Genomic DNA, 22,295 nt, shown 5'->3' with positions numbered 1-22,295 from the left:
AAAGCTGTACTCAAAGCTTTACCATTTGGGGTTTTTTTCAATTATAGGAGCCAACTATTTCCCAATTTTACCTTAACCAATCTGAATTAGGTTTTTGTCACTTAAACTGAATTGGTCCTAATGGATAATCATCTTTCTTTTTTGCTGGCTATCTGAAATTTTACTCATCTTTGGAGATGTATTTGAGGACAATGAGTCCATAAGCCTTCCTAGGCCATCCTATCCCAGAAACCTCTTCCTCCTCAGAACTCTAATGCATTAGGGTGTTTTCTCACTCATTTGGCTTAGTGATGCCTCTTGCATTGTAAACGCATTGAAAATTATTGATGCTTCATGTGCTGTGGCTCATCTCTATAGCAGAGTTGTGCTGTTGATGTTGATGTCAAAAATTAATCAATTTTCACCAGGCGCAGTGGCTCACGCCTGTAATCCCAGCACTTTGGGAGGCCAAGCCAGGTAGATCATGAGGGCAGGAGATCGAGACCATCCTGGCTAACAGGATGAAACCCCATCTGTACTAAAAATACAAAAAATCAGCCTGGCATGCTGGCACGCACCTGAAGTCCCAGCTACTTGGGAGGCTGAGGCAGAAGAATCTCTTGAACCCCGGAGGTGGAGGTTGTGGTGAGCCGAGATTGCACCACTGCACTCCAGCCTGGGCAACAGAGCAAAACTCTGCCTCAAAAAAAGAAAAAAGAGAAAAACATTCAATTTTCTCTGTGTACATTACTCATCTATCAACAAGATGCTAAGCTCCCAGAGGACAATGTTGTCCCCAACCACCATGCCCTTACCCCACCTCAAATCCCTAAGAGTTTAGAGTTTATTGACTACATTTTCTCAAATCCATGTGCAAAAATCAAAGATGAGTTCCGTTTATTACACAGTATATAATTTGTCCTAGTAACATAAAATCTTGTAAGGGCTCAGTTTTTTATAGTCTGCCTTCCTTAGTTCACAAGTGAAGAGATCATATCTTTAGGACCTATAAGAAATTAGTGAAGGCAAAGGGGAACTGACATGTTTTGATTACTCACAATATTCTAAACAACATCCTTGGGACTTTACATATATTTACTTGGTTTTTTCTTCCCAGTAGCCCTGCAAATTCTTATTATTCCTATTTTCAAAAAATGAGGAAACGAACTCAGAGAGGTTAAAGAATTAGTCTAAGATCACATCCTAGTAAATGTATACTAAAGTATATGTATTCTTTTGTCTTTGTATTCCTAACATCTAGCACAGTTTCTGGCATTAAAGGCATTATTAAGCAAATAAAGGAATGAGTGAATGAACAAATAGCAGATTAAAGTTCCAACTCTCCATCATACCATGCCACCGTAAAACAGGAACATAGCCAAAATAATTTCAAATATTTTTGTCATTTTTTAAAATTACACTGAATCATTTAGGATTCTCCATGTGGAAATATTGGTATTTCTAGATTTCAACAGCACAATTCTGCTACAGAGATGAGCCACAGCAAATGAAGCATCCTACTTAAGTGCCAAGACTTTTGGGTTAGAAGAAAATCTGGATACAAATCCTGTTTACTCCATGCCATTGGAAGAGTTGCCTATGTCTCAGATTACTCATAAATAAAATTGGGACAATGACAGTATCTTCCTTGCAATATTGTTATAAGGATTAAATAAAATTATGCCTAACACAGCATAATAATCTTTTAATAAGATTATTTACTGTTATTACTCTAATATTTTCTTGTAAAGTCTAAACCAATATTCTCATGGCCATAAAAAGTTGGTAACGTACAGGCTATTACATTTTTCAGGTATTTTTAACAACTTAGGTGTGATTTTGAATATTAAGAAAGACACAGAAATATCACTTATTACTAGATCAACAGATACAGGAGAACTCTCATAACTAAAAGTGACCAATATTACAACAAAATCAAGCTTTTCACATGTAGGACACTTTCATAACCATAAAGAAGTTAATAGCCTCATCATCCATCTAGTTACTCAAGTCAGAAACTGGAAATCTGAAACATACACAATCTTGCATATGTACACGTCAGTAAATACCTTCATCTCTCTTACTTAACACTTCCAAATAATTACCAAGTCTGCTAATTATATATCCAAAAGTATCAAATGTGTTTTCCTATCTCTATCACCTTTGCCACCGATTTTCTGAAGTCTTCAATAGCTCTAATATGGAAATTTTTGCTGTATGCCAAGTGCCAGATTAAGGAGGCTTTAACGAGGGTTGAAGATTTGGAAATAGCAAGAAGTGACTAGGTTTTGAAGATGTTTTGATAGTAAAGCCAACAGGGCCTGCTAATAGATTGGATGTGGAATTACTAGAGAAAGAGAAGAGTTACGGAAGCCTCTGAAACTTTTGGATGGAGCAAGGGTTGCTTAGTGGTTCCTGTCCTGAGATGGAGACACATCTAGAGGGGCAAATCAGGCGTCTGGGCACAAAGCACCAACTCCAAGACACACGAGAATTTCAACTAGGATTATTGGTTTGCAAACAATAAGAAAAGCTGAATGACCAAGGCAAAGGCAGAACAAACACTAGTGCAGCTCTGGGGTCTTAGTAAGGTGGTCACAGACAGACATCTGGGCACTGCCATGTGAAAAATTCAGCACCAGGATATTGTGATCGACAGTCCGGCCAAATAAGAACAAGAATTAGGAAGAAAAGGCCGGGCGCAGTGGCTCACGCCTGTAATCCGAGCACTCTGGGAGGCTGTGGTGGGCGGATCGTGAGGTTAGGAGTTTGAGACCAGCCTGACCAGCATGGTGAAACCCGTCTCTACTAAAAATACAAAAAATTAGCCAGGCGTGGTGACATACACCTGTAGTCCCAGCTACTCGGGAGCCCAAGGCAGGAGAATTGCCTGAACCCGGCCGGTGGAGGTTGCAGTGAGCCGAGGTTGTGCCACTGCACTCCAGCCTGGGCAACAGAGTGAGACTCCATCTCTAAATAAATAAATAAATAAATTAATTAATTAATTTAAAAAATTAGGATGAACAAATGGAAATAGATAACACTTATTAAGAACTTCCTAAGGGCCAGGCACCTTTCCAAGAATTTCTGTGTATGATCTATTTAATTTTCCAACAAGTCTGTGAGAGACACATTGCCTTTATTTCCATTTCACAGGTGGGGAAATTAAGTTATACAAATTGCACAGTAAGTGGAATGGGGATTTGAGTCCAGGTAATCTGATTGCAAAATCATACATAAACTTAACTATTATGCTACATATCTCTGGGATCTAGATGGAGCAGAGTAGACGTTTAAATTGCAGGAACAGAAAGGAAAGGAAGGCTGGGATGACTACCACAGATCCCCGTTACAGAAAGCACTTAAGGTAGAAGCCACATTTTGGGACAAGTCTATGCTATGTGCCCTCCAGGATCTGGTATTGGAGCAGGACCTGATTTTCGAGCCTCTGACAGCCCATGGGAACCATTTTGTGGGCTCAGGAAAGTGAATCTAAATTTTCTGTTTGTTTCTTCTGTGGCAGCTTATAAACCCAGCTATGTAAAGATAAGAATTTTCCGTTTTCTGCTTTTAGCAGAAAAGTAACACATTTATGGGTGTGAAAGTGCTTTGCATTTTAGAAAAAAAAAAAAAGTCATACTATGAAAATAGAAAATTTATTTTCCTTTATTTTATTAAAAATATCATTGCAGTCAGAACTTGCACTCCTGGGTTTCTCCCACATATTTTACAGTGGTGGAGGAGCCAATTCTTTCAAGAAGGTCATTGTGAGGGCATTTTTTTTTTTTTTTTTAATGAATCACTTCTAATAGACTTTGCTTTAACTTTCGAGCTGGCAGATGTGTAGTTGAGGCATCTGCGTGTACCTGAGAGTTAACGTATGAGTACAGAGCTATGTGAGAACTCCACTAAGCTATAAGCTACCTGATTCTCAGTTTCATCATTTTCCCAAAAATGTTTGCAAAAAGTATGAGGAATTATGGAATACAAACCAGCCTTATGCCAATGTTCCTCATTTCTAGGGCCCAGCCCTTAATCTTTCCATTTTATTTGGGGCTAGGAGCCCTGATTAGAAGATAAGAGGGTCTGGAGAGCCCAGAGCAGGGTGGTGATGCTTGACTGAGTGGCTCACATCAAAGGACAGCCTTATTCCCAAGTGCAAAAGACAGAATCACAGAGCTCTGCGGGACTCTGACGTGTTGCTAGGTGATGACCCAGCCTTTACTGGAAATACTCATACATACCGAACCTTTGTTCCAGCTTCTACTCAAGGTCATATTTTTACATGTTAACAGAGTAAACCAAACCTTAGGTGACCAGTTTGGAAAGACTCTTACCAATTCTTACAGTTCTTATAATCAATTCCATGATCATAATCCAATGAAGTCTTTAAAGCATCTCTAAATACACAAATACGACATCAAATATTCTTAGGCTAGGATTTTCATTGCCAATATTATTTTCTGGAGGTGTATTAGTCATTCATTCATAATTCAGACTACCAAAGAAGCATCAAATGCATTAAATCAATTAAACTACCACATATTGGAGTGCCAGAACATCATATTCAAGATGTATACAAATTCAGGCTCTAACTATATTTCTATATTTGTAGTCTGAAATACATACATAGGTGCATATACAACAAAGTGAAAAAAAAATCACCAAATATGAAGTGAGATGGACCTGGGTTCACTCATCTGGTGCTACTGTTAACATACAATGTAACCTGGAGGAAGTTATCTAACATCTCTGAGCTTCATTTCCTTCACTTAAAAAATAGGGAAAATAATAAAAATAGCAAAAAATACTGAGCAATTATCACTATGTGTGAGATCAGGATAAGTGTTTCAGAGGCATAATCTCATTTAATTCTCAAAGCAATGTTATGAGAAGTAATATTATCCTTCCTTTGCAGATGTGGAAACTGAGGCACAGGGAAGTTGAGCAACTTGCTCAAGGTCATAAAGCTAGAAGGAGGCGCAGCCAAGCATGGGCTTGTTTGACCTCAAAGCCTACGTTCTCGCCACTGCTCTAAACTGCTTATTCTGTTGGCTTGTCATAATGATTGAGGACAATGTACATAAATCACAGAGGATAAGACTCAGCTCGTAATATGTCCTCCATACATTTTAGCGAACATTATTAATAAACAACAGATAAATCAGTGCTTGGTTTGATTAAATTATATATGATTGTATTTCTTCAGTGAAATTGTTGGTTATGCATTTCTTACAAATAATTCACAAATATTTATGAACGTCTGTGTTGCAGCAGGCATTTTGCTCACCACGGTGGACCTGGGGGTATGTGAAACAGGCACTATCTCTGCCCTCACAAATTTAATATGTGCAGGTTGCTGGATTGGACTAAAGGCCTGAGGAGAACTATAACAATCTCCTAAAGGGAACAGTGATTAAACAGGGACCAATTGTGCCACCCATATAGCCTTCCTACTTACTGATCACGGATGGTAGCAGATCTTAGCAAGTATAAATCAACAATAGCAATTCAATGGTGCTATTCACTACTATGAAACTTTTCATTTTGCCTCTTACTAAGATTTCAAAGATATTCTTGCCCCCACACACAAAAACAAATACTGTACAATCTCACTTATATGTGGAATCTGAAAAAGTTGAACTCGTAGAAGCAAAGAGTACAATAGTGGGTGCCATGGGCTGGGGGTGGAGGAAATGGGAGATGATCGTCAAGGGTACAAACTTTCAGTTATAAGATGAACAAGTTCTGGGGCTCTAATGTACATGATGGGTGGTGATGAATGTTTTCATTAATTTGATTATTGTAAGCATTACACAATGTATACATTTATCGAATCATCGTATTATATACCTTGAATATATTTGACCTTTATTTCTCAATTAAATATTTTAAAATAAAATATATTTAAATTTGAAAAATATTTTTTCAAATTGTATAAATACCCATGTATCATTTTCATTTTCATTCAACCCTTAATAAGCTTTCTCAGAAGTTTTACATTTCTAAAAACTTGAATTTGGGGCTCTTTGGCTCAAAGCACTAGTGTCTCTCCTAAGCAATCCTATTCTGAGGCCTATCTTTATGTTTAGGATCCTAGCCTATGATTTTATAAAAACAACCAACCAAAAAAATCTCTCCAAGATGCCATTATTATAGCTAATTGCTAATGTGTATCCCTCCCACACCGCCCAATTTATCCAGCAGCTTCTCTTTTTTGTCAGATGTCAGATAGATCCCAAAAGCTAAATCTGTCCTCTGGGCAGGCGAACAATTATACTGCCTATTGCCTCTTCTTCCTTTCGTTATTCTGTCATCAATTATGCTGTCCACAAGGGATTCTATCACATGAGGGTCTGTTAGCAAGAGCTCAAATACATGTAGCAGCTGTCTATTTGCAAATACAGAATGCCATGAACACATGGTACAGAAGGATGCTTACTTTTATATGCTTATATCTTCTCATTTACATTAGATTATCCATTATCCTTTTCCCTTTCAAATGCTCCATATATAGTAAATAGCTTTATTTTTCTTTTCTACTAAACTCCACTGCAGTAGAAATAACTAAAATGTTAAAAAGTATCTCAGATAGCCAAATCATCACAGCACAAAAAATAGCTCAAGCTTTCAGTAGCAGTAGAGATAATATTAATCATAATAGCAGCAGAATGAGCAAGTGTTTAGTTGTTACTACATTCCAGGCACTTCCCTGGTAACTTTATGGATAGTTCCTCATTTATTATTCATAATTACCACATGACATGGTAGATGTCATTATCTATGCTCTTTATAAGGTTCCTAGGTGGCATACTTGTGGTTTAAACCCAAATCTGCCTGACTCTGCCTCCCTCCAACTTTACACTGAGAATGAGGGAGAAGAGAAAGGTGGGATGAAAGGCAGGGGGAAAAGTGGACAGAGAGAAGAGAGAGGAATAATGGAGCAAAACATCTTCAATTCTTTTTTATTTTAATTTTTATCATACATTTACAAATTATAGTTGTATTTATTTATGGGATACAAAGTGATGTTACGATTTTTGAATACAATGTGGAAAGATTAAACTAATTAATATCTCTATCACCTCAACTATTTGCGATTTCTTGGTGATGAGAACATTAGAAGAAATATACTCTCAGTGATACTAAAATGTACAGAACTCAGTGATTAGCTATATTCACTATGCTGTGCAACTGATCTCAAAAAAAAAAAAATTAAACTTATTCCTTCTGAGACTTTGTACCCTTCAACTATTACCTCCCTACTCCTTTCACTCCCCAGCCTCTGTAGCCACCATTCTACTCCTTGCTTCTATGAGTTCAATTGTTTCAGGCTCCACATATAAGTGAGAACATGTGGTATTTGTCTTTCTGTGTTTGGCTAATTTCACTCAGCATAATGGTCTTCAATTCCATTCATGTTGTCACAAAGGACAGAATTTCTTCTTTCTTTATATATACTGTATTTTCTTCGTAATTCATTAAACAAACGTCTATTGAGCACCTAGTACTGGCTGCGCATACCATCTACTTGTAACACAAGTTCCTTGCCTTAGAGAGGCATGTTTGGCTTAGAGAAGTACAATCTCCAGCCAACAAGCAGTCTCCACCTTAAGGACAATAATCAATATGTGCCAAAGTGCTGAGAGCACAGCGAGAGGGTGGGGCTCTGTCGAGGGAACTGGGGGAGGTTTCCCAGATAAGGTGCCTTTGAGCAGGAACGTAAGCAAAGCGTGAGTGTTCTCAAGCTGACTGAGGGTGGAAAATTATAGGAGGCGGAGGTCACAGCAGGGTGACATAGCAGGGTGTCAGATGGAGGGTGCCTGGGGGACTGAGTGCTTCAGCAGCTGCAGAGGAGGATACATGTGGAAGATTTTGAGAGGTAAGAGCAGAAAGGCAGGTAGTCTAACAGCACATTGGGATGGACATTAGGAGAGGTGGTAAGGAGGGCAGAGGAGGGGGCAGGTGAGGAAATATGAGACATGGGTCTGCCAGTGCAAGTGACTTCATGTAGCATGGTATTTGAGGTTATCATAAGTCGTTGAATCACGTGCAATGTTTTGTTCAGTGCTTTTTGTTCTGACTGTGGATTATGATAATTTTGATGGAAAGAAGTACATACAAAGGTAAGGGTGGATCTAAATCAGAGCTTTGGGGTCTAGGAAATGAAAGTATAGCAGGCCGGGCACGGTGGCTCATGCTTGTAATCCCAGCACTTTGTGAGACCGAGGCAGGCGGATCACGAGGTAAGGAGATCGAGACGATCCTGGCTAATATGGTAAAACCCCATCTCTACTAAAAATACAAAAAATAAGCCAGGCATGGTGGTGGGCGCCTGTAGTCCCAGTTACTCGGGAGGCTGAGGCAGGAGAATGGCTTGAACCCAGGAGGCGGAGCTTGCAGTGACCCGAGATCATTGTGCCAGTGCACTCCAGCCTGGGCTACAGAGCAAGACTCCGTCTTAAAAACAAAAAATCAAACAAACAGAAAAAGAAAGTATAGCCTGAGAAAGCTGGAGACAGATACTGAAATACAAGGCAGGTGGCATAGAGACAGGTGGGCTATTCAATTGTACACCAGGCATCCCTGGGGCTGGGTATCAAGCAAAAGATCAAAGGAGGAGATGAGAAGACAAAATGATGCCATCATTATTTCTGTCTTTAAAAGTAATCAAATGGGCCAGGCGCAGTGGCCCACGCTTGTAATCCCAGCACTTTGGGAGACTGAGGAGGGCCAATCACTTGAGGTTAGGAGTTTGAGACCAGCCTGGCCAACATGGTGAAACACTGTCCCTACCAAAAATACAAAAATTAGCTGGGCATGGTGGCTTGTGCCTGTGTTCCCAGCTACTCAGGAGGCTGAGGCAGAAGAATTGCTTGAACCCAGGAGACAGAGGTTACAGTAAGCCGAGATCCCACCACTGTACTCCAGTCTGGATGACAGAGCAAGACTCTGTCTCAAAAAAAAAAAAAAAAAAAAAAAAGAAAAGAAAAAGAAAACGAAAAACCAAAAACTAAAACTAAAAACAAAACGATGAAATGCTTCAAGTGGGAACAAAAAGCACATTTGAACTGACAATATATCAATCACCACAACACAGTCTGAGAAAATATTTTGATGGCCAACCACAATAAAATATTATTGGGACTTGGGATGCTATTACATTGTTCCTTGGATTAATAATCTTCTTTTGTGTAGAAAGGTGTGTCTTGTCAGTCAAATTTTTCTTGATCTGCCTGCTTAAGGGTAAAACAGACCACAACATATGTCTTTAAACTGTCAGATCTGGACTCTTTCTGTAATCTCTCCCCATAGATAAGAAATGGGATTTCAAAAAAGGGAAAGAACCCTTTGTATCCTAAATTTGTCAAGAAATTCTTATCAAGAATATACCTCTACCATAGTGCTTATAATATAGCAGCAAAAACAAACAAACAAAAAACAAAACAAAACAAAAAAACACAAGTTTTTATTTGTTGTTCTCTGGGACAAAGTTTCTAGTGGAATAATAGAGTCAAAAGACACTGCTTATGACAACTTATAATTAGACGTTGTGCAGTCATCATTAAATCAACAGAGCAAGTTTTTACTTCAAGGTTGCCATCTCCTACTTCTCTGTTGCTATAGGTTATCATTTCCAGTGCATACTCTTCAAATGGGAAAGCAGTGGCCAGGAACAATGGGGTAGAGATAAAGCTGGCAATGCAGGTTTCCAGGCAGCCCTCCTGGAGTGCAGTAAAATCCCCAAGGCCGCGATAAAGTTCAGTGTGGAGAGTCCAGACTTGGGTGTCATACAGACCTGGGGTCCAGTCTCAGTTTTTTATCTTAATAATGCTAAGACACAATATGCACAAAGCACTTGGCCCAATGCCTGGCACACAGTAGACACTCAATGAATAGAAGCTGTTATTGCCACAAAATTATTTTTTGAAGCATGAAAAGGAAAAGCCAGAGTCCAAGTGTGGCAGAGCTCCTCACTTCAAAGGCATAAGCATTCCTTTCAAATGTAAATCCCTCTGCCAACTTCTTATGAATATTTAGGGTCTAAGACTTATCTAAAACGATCACTAGTACAATAAGGTAGTATTTTATATGTCATTTTCCAGGACTGCTTCCTTTTTCCTTATTATGATTTATATGATAATATAAAATGTAAGAGATTAATAAATAGAAACTATAGATTTTTGGTCTTACCATTTTTGTCTGCTCTCCTCAGTATCTGCAAAGGAAAAGGAAAAATTTTATCACCATTTTAAATAAATATTGCAGGGAACATCACACTTACACAATTTATTCATAATTAAATAAAATACATTCTAATTTTAAATAAAGGTTTCCCAATCGAGATCTTTCTTTATAATATCTAAAGCCTGAAAAAGACCCAAATGTCCATGGATAGACAAACCATGAATGGACAAACCAGCTGTGGTACAGCCATACAATAGAATACGACTGAGCAATAAAAATGAATGGGCTATTGATACACACAACAACTTGGATAGAACCAAAAAATAATTAGGCTGAGTAGAAAACCTAGATGCAAAACAATACCTACTTATAATTCAATTTATATAAAATTCTTAAAAATGCAAACTAGGGACAGAAAGCAGATGAAGGTTCCTAGGAACGGGCAGGGCAGGGAATGGTGGATTACAAGAGGATGTGAGAAAACTTTTGCAGGTGATAGAGATAGTTATTATCTTGAATGTGGTAATGGTTTCACATATGTTAAAACTCATCAAGTTTACACTTTACACATATTAATGTAAGTCACTCATACCTCAATAAAACTGGGATTCAACAAAACATAAAAGAAAAATAACACATCATGGGTAAAGAGTAACCCACATGTCTATGCTATATCTACTTTATTTATACTTTATTAATCATATTATCTTGGATGTATTTTAAATTGCCTTGATGTATAAGAACTATCTGGCCATCCGGTATCCATTACTCTTTAGTAACGATTTCTAATGTTCTTCTGGAAAGCCAACCTTTCCTACATGCTTGGCCTAGGTGCTCCAGTGCTGGGCAGGGCACTTATGTCTGACAAACATGGTGTCATATCCCTCTGGTCATGGGACTGCTCAGGCATGAGCATATTAGGGCCAGTGAATGATAGGCCATGGTTTTGCTTGAGTGTTTAGGAGAGAGACATATTCTACCTTCTGCTGACTTTGAACCTGGGAACATATAGGCAACACACTGCTGTCATTCATTTTGTTATTGGATACATTGTAAGTTGAATTGTGTCCTCCAAAGCCAAATGTTGAAATCCTAATGCTAAGTATCCGTTAATGTAATAGGGTTTGGGAGGAAAAGCCCTTGATAAAATCCAACATTCCTTCATGATAAAAACTTTGAACAAACTAGGCATGGAAGGAACATACCTTAAAATAATAAGAGCTATCTATGCCAAACCCACAGCCAACATCATACTGAACAGGCAAAAGCTGGAAGCATCTCCTTGAATGCTAGAACTAGAACTGGAACTGGAACAAGACAAGGACGCCCACTCTCACCACTCCTATTCAACATAGTACTGGAAGTCCTTGCCAGAGCAATCAGGCAAGAGAAAGAAATAAAAGGCATCCAGATAGCAAAATAAGAAGCCAAATGATCTCTCTTCACTGATGGTAGAATCCTATACCTAGAAAACTCAAAGACTCCACCAAAAGTCTCCTGGGACTGATAAATGACTTCAATAAAGTTTCAGAGTACAAAATAAAGGTACAAAAATCAGTAGCATTTCTATGCAGCAATAACATTCAAGCTGAGAGCCAAATGCAGAATGCAATCCCACTTACAATAGCTACACAAAAAATAAAATACCTAGGGATATATTTAACCAAAGAAGTGAAAGACTTCCACAAGGAGAACTACAAAATACTGCTGAAAGAAATCATAGATGACAGAAACAAATGGAAAAACATTCCATGCTCATGAATTGGAAGAATCAATATTGTTAAAATGGCCATACTACCCAAAGCAATGTACACATTCAATATTAATCCTATCAAACTACCAATGTCATTTTTTGCAGAATTAGAAAAAAACTGTTCTAAAATTCACATGGAATGAAAACAGAGCCTGAATAGCCAAAGCAATTCTAAACAAAAAGAACAAAGCTGGAGGCATCACATTACCTGACTTCAAATTATACAATAAGGTGGCAGTAGACAAAACAGCATGGTACTGGTACAAAAAACAGATACAACAATGAAACAGAATAGAGAACCCAGCAATAAAGCTGTACACTTACAGTCATCTGATCTTCAACAAAATCAACAATAATAAATAATGGGGAAAGGATTCTCTATTCAGTAAATGGTGCTGGGATAGCTAGTAGGTCATATGCAAAAGAATGAAACTGAAGCACTATCTAATACTATAAACAAAAATTAACTCAAGATGGATTAAAAATTTAGATATAAGACCTCACAATATAAAAATCCTGTAAGAAAACCTAGAAAATATCATTCTTTACATTGAGAAAAAAAATTCGCCTTGAGAAAAAATTTACGACTAAGTTCTCAAAAGCAATTGCAAGAAAAACAAAAATTGACAAGTGGGACCTAATTAAACTAAAGAGCTAGAGCACAGGAAAACAAACTATCAATAGAGTAAACAGAGAATCTAAAGAATGGGAGAAAATATTTACCAACTATGCATTCAACATAGTACTAATATACAGAATCTGTAAAAATCTTACTTCAAAAAACAAAAAAGAATCCCATTAAGAAGTGAGCAAAAGACATGAACAGACACTTCTCAAAAGAAGACATACAAGTGGCCAAAAAACATATGAAAAAACGCTCAACATCACTAATCATCAGAAAAATGCAAATCAAAACCACAATATGCTATCATCTTACACCAGTCAGAATGGCTATTATCAGAAAGTCAAAAAAACACAACCAGATGCTGGAGCTGCTGCAGAGAAAAGGGAATGCTTATACACAGTTGGTGGGGATGTAAATTAGTTTAGCCTGTGGAAAGCAGTTTGGAGATTTCTCAGAGAACTTAAAACAGAACTACCAGTTAACTCTGCAATCCCATTACTGGGTATATATCCAAAAGTAAACAAATCATTGTCCCAAAAAGACACATGGCGCTTGTATGTTCATTGCAGCATTATTCACAATAGCAAAAATGCTAAATCAACATAAGTGCCCATCAGTGGTCAACTGGATAAAGAAAATGTGGTACATATACATCATGGAATACTACACAGCCATAAAAAAAGTACAAGATCATGTCCTTTGCAGCGACATGGATGCAACTGGAGGTCATTATCCTGAGTGAATTAATGAAGAAGCAGCAAACCAAACACTGCATAGTCTTACTTATAAGTGGGAGCTAAACACTGGGTACACATGAACATAAAGATGGCAGCAACACACACTGGGGACAAGGGTTGAAAAACTAACTGTTGAGTATTATGCTCACTGCCTGGGTGATGGAATCATTTGTACCCCAAATCTCACCATCATGCAATATACCCATGTAACAAATCTGCAGATATTCCCCCTGAATCTAAAATAAAACTTTAAGTTATAAAAAGAAAAGAAATAGGGTTAAGATAAAATATAACTGGATTGGGTGGTCCCTAAGTCCAACGACTGGGGATCTTACAAGGAGAGAAATTCAGAGTTGCAGAGATAGAGGACAGAGACCATGTGATCAAAGGAGGCCGGTATTGGTGTGGTGCAGCTGAAAGCCAAGGATGCCAAAGTACTGACAGGTGCCATCAGAAGCAAGCGAGGAAGCATGATACAGCTCCCCCTCTGGAGCCTTCCCAGGGAGCATTATCGCGCTAGCAGCTTGATTTCGCCCTTCTCACCTCCAGAACCATGGAGAGTACATTCTATTGTGGTGATTTGTTACAACAGCCATAGGAAATTAATACAATACATAACCTGGAAAGAACCAACACCCAGGAAAGTAGTGTTCAGAGACTTAGAGAAAATGGGTCCAGATGGCACTCCCTGAGTCTCTGATTAAGTAATCTTGATTAAATGATCTCTGCTTTTTCATTACAGGAGCCAATACATTTTTTTTTTAACAATCTCAGAACAGTTTGCATTATTTTTTCTGCTAGCTGCAATGAAGTTAGCCCTGATAGGTGTGCTAATAGAAAATAATCTGGATAACATACTACAGCGCTATGTTATATACGGTACCAAAGAGGATGCCCCACTAGCACACTGCAAAGACAAACTTTAATTACTTGGAAGGGGCCCTTGAGGATGATTTTTTTCCCTAAGTAACTTGTAGTTATAGTTAAATAACCAGAGCTATTCTTATATTTAGATCTTCACTTCTTGCTGGCCAGCTTGAAACATGAGCAATCGTTTTTATTCCCAAGTTGTCTGTTTTACTGCTTTCTACTATAAAAACATTATCTTCCTTTCATTCTGCCGACTTCATGGAAATGAGGTATAGATAAATCAAATCATTGCCACAATGTGTTTTAAGATACTAGTATTACTATTAACGATCTCACCCATGAAACTTTTCCAGCAACAGGTAGGTATCATCACCTAGACTTGCATGCAGAAGAAGACGGTCCTCCTTTTTTATTAAATTGATGTAATTACTGCAGGACAACTGCTTTCAATTGTGAGAGCTATGCTTAAAGCAAAATGAGACCCAGATTCTTTTTCCTACATAGAGTTAATTGCTAGAGGGGATTTTGAGGATTCATTCCCTGATCACAACTAGCTTCTTCCCGTCTTCTGCAACCATGGAGCCCCAGCTGAGAGTCAGGGAGACATAAAACACATCCTGTTTCTTACTTTTGATTCATTCTAAGATTCTATTTCAAGCTGTATTTTGTCCTCAGGAATTCAAAGTAACTAGAAAAGGATAATCACACACCACAGAGTTGGACCCAGGACTTCTGTTCCTTTCATTTCATAAAGAACAATCTCAGCTAGCATTTAGCCTCTGAAAGATGAAACAAAAACAGCAGTTTTTGTTATTAAGACAGTTCTTGTAATTAAATATTAACAGAACTGTCTCTGCTGCAAATTTTGCCTCTGATCCCACAGACTAATGAAAAATATACTGCGGATGAGAATCAAGTTCATTATGTTATGGTACCAGAATAATCTGTGTCAGCTGATCTTAAGGTTGCTACCACTGGATGGATGGTAAATAAATTTAAATACTATGGTCAGGCTTAAAATTTGAAGACAAGTAATACTGTGTTTTTGCTACAATTTAAAGATTATCAGATAGATTCTTTTACTTCAAAAATATTCTTTGATGACCTCAAGTAAAATTCCTTATTCATCACTTTGTTATTGAAGGCAGGTGTTAAAATGTAAATGTTGTCTTTGAAACATTAAAAAATGGACACAATCATCATTTACTGAACTAATATTTCTAAGTGCCTCCTACCAGGAATCAGGTTAAGATTTGATAATGAGGTGAAAGAGTCCCTTTGTAGATTCCTGAGAAGCTGGAATATAAGGCAGGGATTCAGGACTAATCCAGAACATGGAGTCCCATCACACAGGATTGGCAGGAGTCTCTCCCACTAGAACGCATGGGGTCACCCAGGTGTCTCAATCATTAAACTACCTGGGGTCAGACGGGAGTCTCTCCCATTACCAGGGTGGGTGGACCCGGACTTCCAGCAGGTAGTTTTACTACCAGGCCACTGATTGCCCTGAAACTGGATATGGGGAAGCAGGTACTGAAAGATGGATGGAGAGAAGGAATCAGCGCACATATTTTCATCTTCTCAATTTTGCCTACGGTAGGCCCAGTGTGGGAAAACAATTTTTAATGTATGATAAGAGTAAGACTAAGTGTTTTTTTATAATTATTTTCTTATTTTTCTAAGTTCCAGGGTGCGTACATGTGCAGGATGTTCAGGGTTGTTACATAGGTGAACGTGTGCCATGGTGGTTTGCTGCACCTATCCACCCATCACCTAGGTATTAAGCTCAGCATGCCTTAAGTTTTTTTCCTAATTTCTGCTGGTTCCTATAACTACAAGAGTGACATTTGTCTTGCCAATGAGGGTAGACAATGTTGGGATTAACTGCCATTCTCTGAACTGGACAATCTCATTCAAATGAGCAAGTGTGTGTGTGTGTGTGTGTGTGTGATGAGGTGGGTGAGATGGGAGGTATGCGGCTATCACAGAGTTCAGTCACAGAACCATTGCATCTGGAAGACTCGTTCTGTTTCAACAGTCCTCTATACATCTCACACATCATACAAATGAGCATATATGGGGCTTCAGAATTAAGCATCGTTGTGAAGAGAAACTATTTTTTGTTTTCACCAAGTTCCTGACCATCTATGAACTGTATCTTGCATTCAGAGTGTACAAGAGTGTGCGTGCTTAGATGAAGGAAGGAAGGGAAGACAAGTAGCCTTCACAATCTTCCACCTTCATTCCCACTTCAGCAGTGAAATTGGGGACAGTCACTTCCCTTCCAGTTAAAAACAAAAGGAAAACTGATGGGAAAGGAAGTGGCATTGGGTGGGTGAAGTTGCAACTAATTTCATTTGGGAATTTATCTTGCTTTTGGGGATAAGTTGAAGGTTTGTTTTTCTCCCTTTGCACAGTAGCGGAGTTGATTAATGCAATGACTCAAAAGAGGAGACACATGCTACATGGACTAGTATTCCAAACTAGAGTTCCTCTTCTGTTAGCTGGATTGCAGCAACCTGGGAAATGATAGTTCACTGGTGTAAAAGGAAAAGCAATAGTCATCCCTCGGTCCTCTGTGATGCCAGGACCCAGTTGAGTCCCTCTCCTGTGGCTGGCAGGCATGCTGTGCGCAAATGCTCACTCCAGCCTCAATGCACTGGCATACCTTGGCACCAGTGCTAGGTTCTCTAAGCCTCCTGTCAGTATTCAAGAGTATTTATGATGAACCGATACTTAATTCTGTCATATTCTAGCAAGACAATTCTATAAATTAGATTCATGAAGAAATAGTCCCTGCATCAGTTTGTGAATTTAGCTACTGTTACTGTTATTTAATGCACTCAGTGTGGAACACTGAAATAACCATAATACTTCAAATTTATGCAACACTTTTTGCTTTGTTTCCATTTTCCAAACTATGAGCTCTTATTTCATATTCACAACAGCCTAAGAAAATATCATAGCCATTACTATTGCTGATTTGGAGAGGATACGGAAGAAAAAGCCAACAGTTGTGGCAAATCTATCTCTGATTTTCTTGTTAAAATCTGTCTCTAGTTTCTAACCAGCTGGTCATGTGTATCATGTCATTAATAGTATTCTCAGTAGCAGTTTAAATCATTTCTTAAATGATTGATTATTCCAGTGACATTGCAATAAAAAGCACTGCAAATCAAAGTTTTCCTCAAATTTGGAAATTATCTGTGTGATACAGAAGACACACAGATAATTACCTGTTCCAGTTTAAAACAGGCAATATCTGTCACTTATTTATTATAATGTGAAGAGAATTTTAAAAGTAATCTTTCTTGATAGTGCCACTAGAATATATTAAATCTAATAAAATAAAGTGATGCATGTATATTTCACATTTTATTTTGCTAAAAGTGGTATGATCCAGAAATGAATAATTTGCAAATCCCTAAGTAACACATCATTTTTTGCATCACATATTTCACCAGTGTTAGATTTTTCACAAAATAACTCAAAGAAAAGTGTAAACAAAATCTTTTCCATTCGAGACAAAATCCAATAGCAGATATTTTTGTAGACTCTAGCATTTTACTGACAAACAAGCATGTCAACACCTCTCACAGGGAATCGGTTTCATATTTTTATTTTTAAATCTCTGAAATATAAAAGGCAAGAGCACCCTATTCATAGACTACAAGTTCCTTTAGTACAGAGACCTGATGCTATTTGTTTACAGACTTGGAAACAATCATGCATGCATAATAAAAAATGAAATTTTAATTTTCTCTTCGAAAACATTGCAGTTGAATACTTAAGCAATGACTGGTGTATGAGTCAGGAGGATGACTTTCCATATGTATAGTTTTAATCCATTCATCTCCACAGTATCACCAGGGTTTGTTAACTGCTTTTTAAAAAGCACGAGGAAGCACTTGATCTCAATGGGGGACAGAGTGAAGAACAGGTCAGAATGAATGGAGGCCCCACCTGTCCCCTTTGAATCAACTCCATGGCCCCTTAATTGTCAGCCTCATAACTGACATAATTTCCGGGGCCCTGACTTTTCAGGCATGTTGTGGTGCCCTTCTCTTCTCCCAGCTTACATCCTCAAGGGTTTTATGGCTCTGAACAGCAAACTTGAATAAGATCAGCCTGTTAAGCCATGAGCACTAATAACACCATCTGATTGACCCAAGCCAGGCAGAGATAAATGCTCATGAAGGATAAGGTACTTAACTATTTGATTGGGTGGCTGAATAGGAATGACCACACCTGAAATTTGGTGGGAAGGTGATGACCAGCTCAGAATGCCTGGATCTCCAATTGGAGCCACCAGGTGATAAGGGGTGAAGGCTGCCAGAACACACAGTTGAACCTCGCTTCTATCATTTGCCTTACAACAATTTGAATTATTGTTAGGAGCTTCTTTCTCTAGAATTAAAAAGAATTCTAGCCAACCCATTCAAAATAAACTTGGGAGAGCACCTCACATCCTCCTATCCTCTTTATCTCTACCTCACCATTATGACACTAACAATTTGATTTCCTCATATTTTCATCTCTCCACAAACAAATGTTATCTGGCTTCTGGCCCATCTCCCACTCATTTTGATTTTAATAAGAAAGGATAACTCAGAGAAGGGTAGAGGACAGAGCACATAGCACTCCTCCATGTCCTTTGACATTTTCTATCATGCCTAAACAAGGAGCAGCCAGAATTGTCCCCACTGAGCTAGGCACGACCTCCGGCGACAGCATGACGACTGAGGGGCTGGGAGAGCCCAGAGCCTGGCAAGTAGCTGAGAGAAACCCCAAAGCAGAGAAAAGAGATGGGCAACAGAGGGAAAAATACAGAGAAAAGAAACAGCAAGAAGGAGAGGAAAACAAAATTGACAAATAAATAAGAAATAAAAGTGCTGTAAAGATAGAAGCCACACCATACAGGAAAAAAAAAAAAAAAAACACACAGAAGGAAAATAAAGGATGTGATCAGATCAGAGTAATGAAGGCAGGCAGTCGATACCGAAGTGAGAAATAGGACCAAAGGGAAAACAGTCAAAAGCTAGAATTGATGGAGATGACAATAGTAATTAGAACTTAGGAACAGAGAAGGAGAATATCAGGGAAGAAAAAGGGAAAATAGAAGAGGTGGCAGCGACAAAAAGAATCATTATGAAAATCATCTTTCCCACCGCTATAGAAAGAAAAACAAATATGTTCTAAGTAATTGTTTTCCGAGGGGGTATGGGGGAGGATGACGAGGACATCTCAATCTCTACTGCTTCCCTCGCTGGGTTGCTTGAGAGCATCCACGAGGGTGGAGGCTGCAGATAGGGCGCATTAGAGATGAGTTGGGACACTGTCCCCACCTCACCCCCTACACCTTGTGCCTCTTTAAAATGTCCTATGCACTCAAATGTCTGTTGTATTTGCAATAGTGTCTCTACGAAACCCAGCCTGTTGGAAAATCTAACTTTCGTAATTTTCTTAAGGGTGTTAAGCCACAAGCTGCAGGTCTGGGACAGCCCTAGCTGCAAGTTAAGGGACAGTCGTTCCTCCTGCATTTGCATCGGTGGTTTTCTGGAGGGAAAGGAGGTAGTTCGCGCCTGTGTTCTGGAGGCAAAGCATTGGCTGGTCAGCACCTGAGCCGAATCCCTTCCTTTCTGGGAAAAGAAAGATGCTGGGAAGCAACCGCCCAGCTCCCGCTGTCTGTACTTACGTCGAGGAAGATCGACATGCCCTTGGACAGGTGCAGAGCAGAGCTGAGCTCCTCTGAGGAGTTGTTGGAGGACGGCGATGTCTCCTGGGAATCCTCCATCCTCGGGAGCCCTGACCGCTGCGGGCGGAGTGGGGCTAGGCGGACGCACCGCGTCTGGCAAGGGCGCGGCCGCAGCTGCTGCTTCGCCGCCGCCCGGCTCGGGATCCTGGTGGATGTTCGCTCCCGCGCGCGCCTCCCTCCGCGCTCCCTGCGCTCGTTGTCCCCCCTCCCTCCTCCGGCCTGCGCTCCCACGCGCTCCAACTCTCGCCTCCCCCTTCCCGCGGCTGACGGCGTCTGGATCCGTGTCATCCCCGCACTTAGCAACGAGCGGAGGGGAGCGGGCTCTGCCCTCGGCAGGGCCATCGACCACGGCTGGAGATAACCTGGGGGCCCCTGCCCGCCCCACGAGGGCCCCAAGTGCAGGGATGGAGGAGGGCGTCGGGACAGACAGAATGGACGAATGGCAAGGCGTTTATCCTGAGCAGCCAAAGAGCAAAGTAAGGACGCCCCCAGCCTGCCCCCAGAGTGGATGCCATAAGTAGGGAGGAAGTCAGAGAGGTTCTACCTACTTTAAGTTCCAGTGGCCTGTCTGCCTGACCCGCCCCCAAAGGCGGGGGCGGAGTTCATGGATACCAGCAAGTCAGGAGCAACTGGTTTGGTGTAGGGATTAAGCCATTCGGTGTTATCTTGCGCTGTAGGGACTTAATCTGTAAGCCTCACTTTTCCTCATCAGTAAAATGGTCACGCTGGTCTCACCCCAGCGGGTTCTGAGGCTTACCTGTGGCGGTGCTATGAACTCTACCTAGAGTAAGCTTCCTTAAAACGTTTGCTATGGGGCAAGGATTGTTAGGTGATGTTCAAACATGAAGTTTTCCAAAGTCACAATAAAGACGAAGTCCTTATCTGTGTTCAAACATTTAAACCAGGGTCATTATTCAGTATTTGAGGGCTTCTGCGAAGGCTGTAAAAATAGGAAGTTGACCACACCTTTCATCAGGAGAGAGATCCAGTTTATTGGGCATCTAAAATGTGTATGTGTCGGTTACAAACTTGAGCTGTCTGGGAGCAAGATAAGGCAAAAAAAGAAGGAACCTTTTCTAAACAAGACTCTGCCTCTACCAGTGAGGATCTAGATCTCCATTTTGTGGCCTTCGGAGAAAAGTAAACACGTTCTTTCTATAAGACAGGCCCACACACAACCAAAATGCTGATCAACATGTGAGTGTCTTAAAGGCATGTAAAACGTGCTAGGGGTTTCTTAGGAGAGACAGGTTACACGCTGGCTGTCCGGACCAATAAAAGCTTGATAAAAGAAGCGGTATTTAAAACGGACCTTGCAAATCACCGTACTTGATAGAAATAGAAGGAAAACACTTCCAGGCAGAAGGAAGAGCGTAAGCAAAGCATGGAACCAGGAAAGCACATGGAAGCTGGAAGTAGTCCACTGGGGATTACTGTAAACATACAGAATCCCAGATCCTACCTGGGCTTTCCAAATCGCAATACTAAAGTACTGTCTAGTCCAGGAATCCAAGTCCCCCTCACCCTAATGATTCATACACAGTTGCTCTGTAGTAGGGTCAGGACTAGGGTGTGGCAAGTGAGGCCCCTTGAGCACAGAATCTAAGGAGACACTTGCTCTCAATCCCTATCCTGTGCTTGCATGATCCTGAGAGTGACTTTCTTAAGTTTTGCACCCTAGGTGTCTCATTCACTTCACCCAAGTCCCACTGCTGCTTTGTAGATGGGTGCTTACAAGAAAATGAATCCAGTTGTTCTCAACTCTGCCTGTACATTGGAATCACCTGGGGTGTGTGGTAACTTTAAAATGTGTCCACAAATTCATTGACATTCTTCCTATAGAGAAGTGGGTCCCCTACTCTTGAATCTGAAAGACCGTGACTGCTACAATGGTGGAACAGAAGTGATGCTATGTGCTTTCTGAGGGTAGGTGCATAAAAGCTTTTGCAATTCCACTTTTTACAGTGGATTTGCTCCTGGATTCTTGAACTTCCGTATGGGAAGTTTTTCTACCTTAAGCCACCATGCTTTGAGGAAGTCCAAGCTATATGGAAAGGCATATGTAAACACCTGGCTTACAGGACTAGCTAAGCAGAGCCTTTGCATTATCCCAGCCTGCGCAGCAGCAACGTCAATGAGGAAGCCTGCAAATGACTCCAGCCCCCAGCTCTTGCAGACATCCCTAGGTGTGTGAGTTGTCCCAGCCAAAACCCCGGATATCATGGAGTAAAGGCACACTACCAGTGCTGTGCCCTGTCAAAACAGTTGGCCCACAGAATTGGGAGCATAATAAACTGTATATTGTTTCATACAAATAAGTGTTGGGGTGGCTGGATTTGTAACAATAGATAACCAAAATAAGGAGCTAATCCCCCCTGCACAAACACA

General features: G+C 40.0%; 1 protein-coding gene across 1 annotated transcript in view; it reads right to left on the bottom strand.

The window, feature by feature from the left end:
• Positions 1 to 20,050, bottom strand: part of NECAB1 (N-terminal EF-hand calcium binding protein 1) — a 171,092-nt gene extending 151,042 nt beyond the window's left edge. Inside the window, exons 1-2 of the mRNA XM_023222924.2 lie at positions 19,848 to 20,050; positions 10,174 to 10,198 (exon numbers count right to left, since the gene is read on the bottom strand). Coding sequence (XP_023078692.1) covers positions 10,174 to 10,198; positions 19,848 to 19,946 — 124 coding nt within the window. The 5' untranslated portion in view covers positions 19,947 to 20,050. The remainder of the gene's footprint in view (positions 1 to 10,173; positions 10,199 to 19,847) is intronic.
• Positions 20,051 to 22,295: the final 2,245 nt, after the last annotated feature.

Source organism: Piliocolobus tephrosceles, chromosome 7 (genome assembly GCF_002776525.5).
Source record: "Piliocolobus tephrosceles isolate RC106 chromosome 7, ASM277652v3, whole genome shotgun sequence".
In the NCBI taxonomy this organism is placed as follows: domain Eukaryota; kingdom Metazoa; phylum Chordata; class Mammalia; order Primates; family Cercopithecidae; genus Piliocolobus; species Piliocolobus tephrosceles.
Note: the sequence above shows the minus strand (reverse complement) of the source record. Positions and strands in the feature narration are given on the sequence as shown.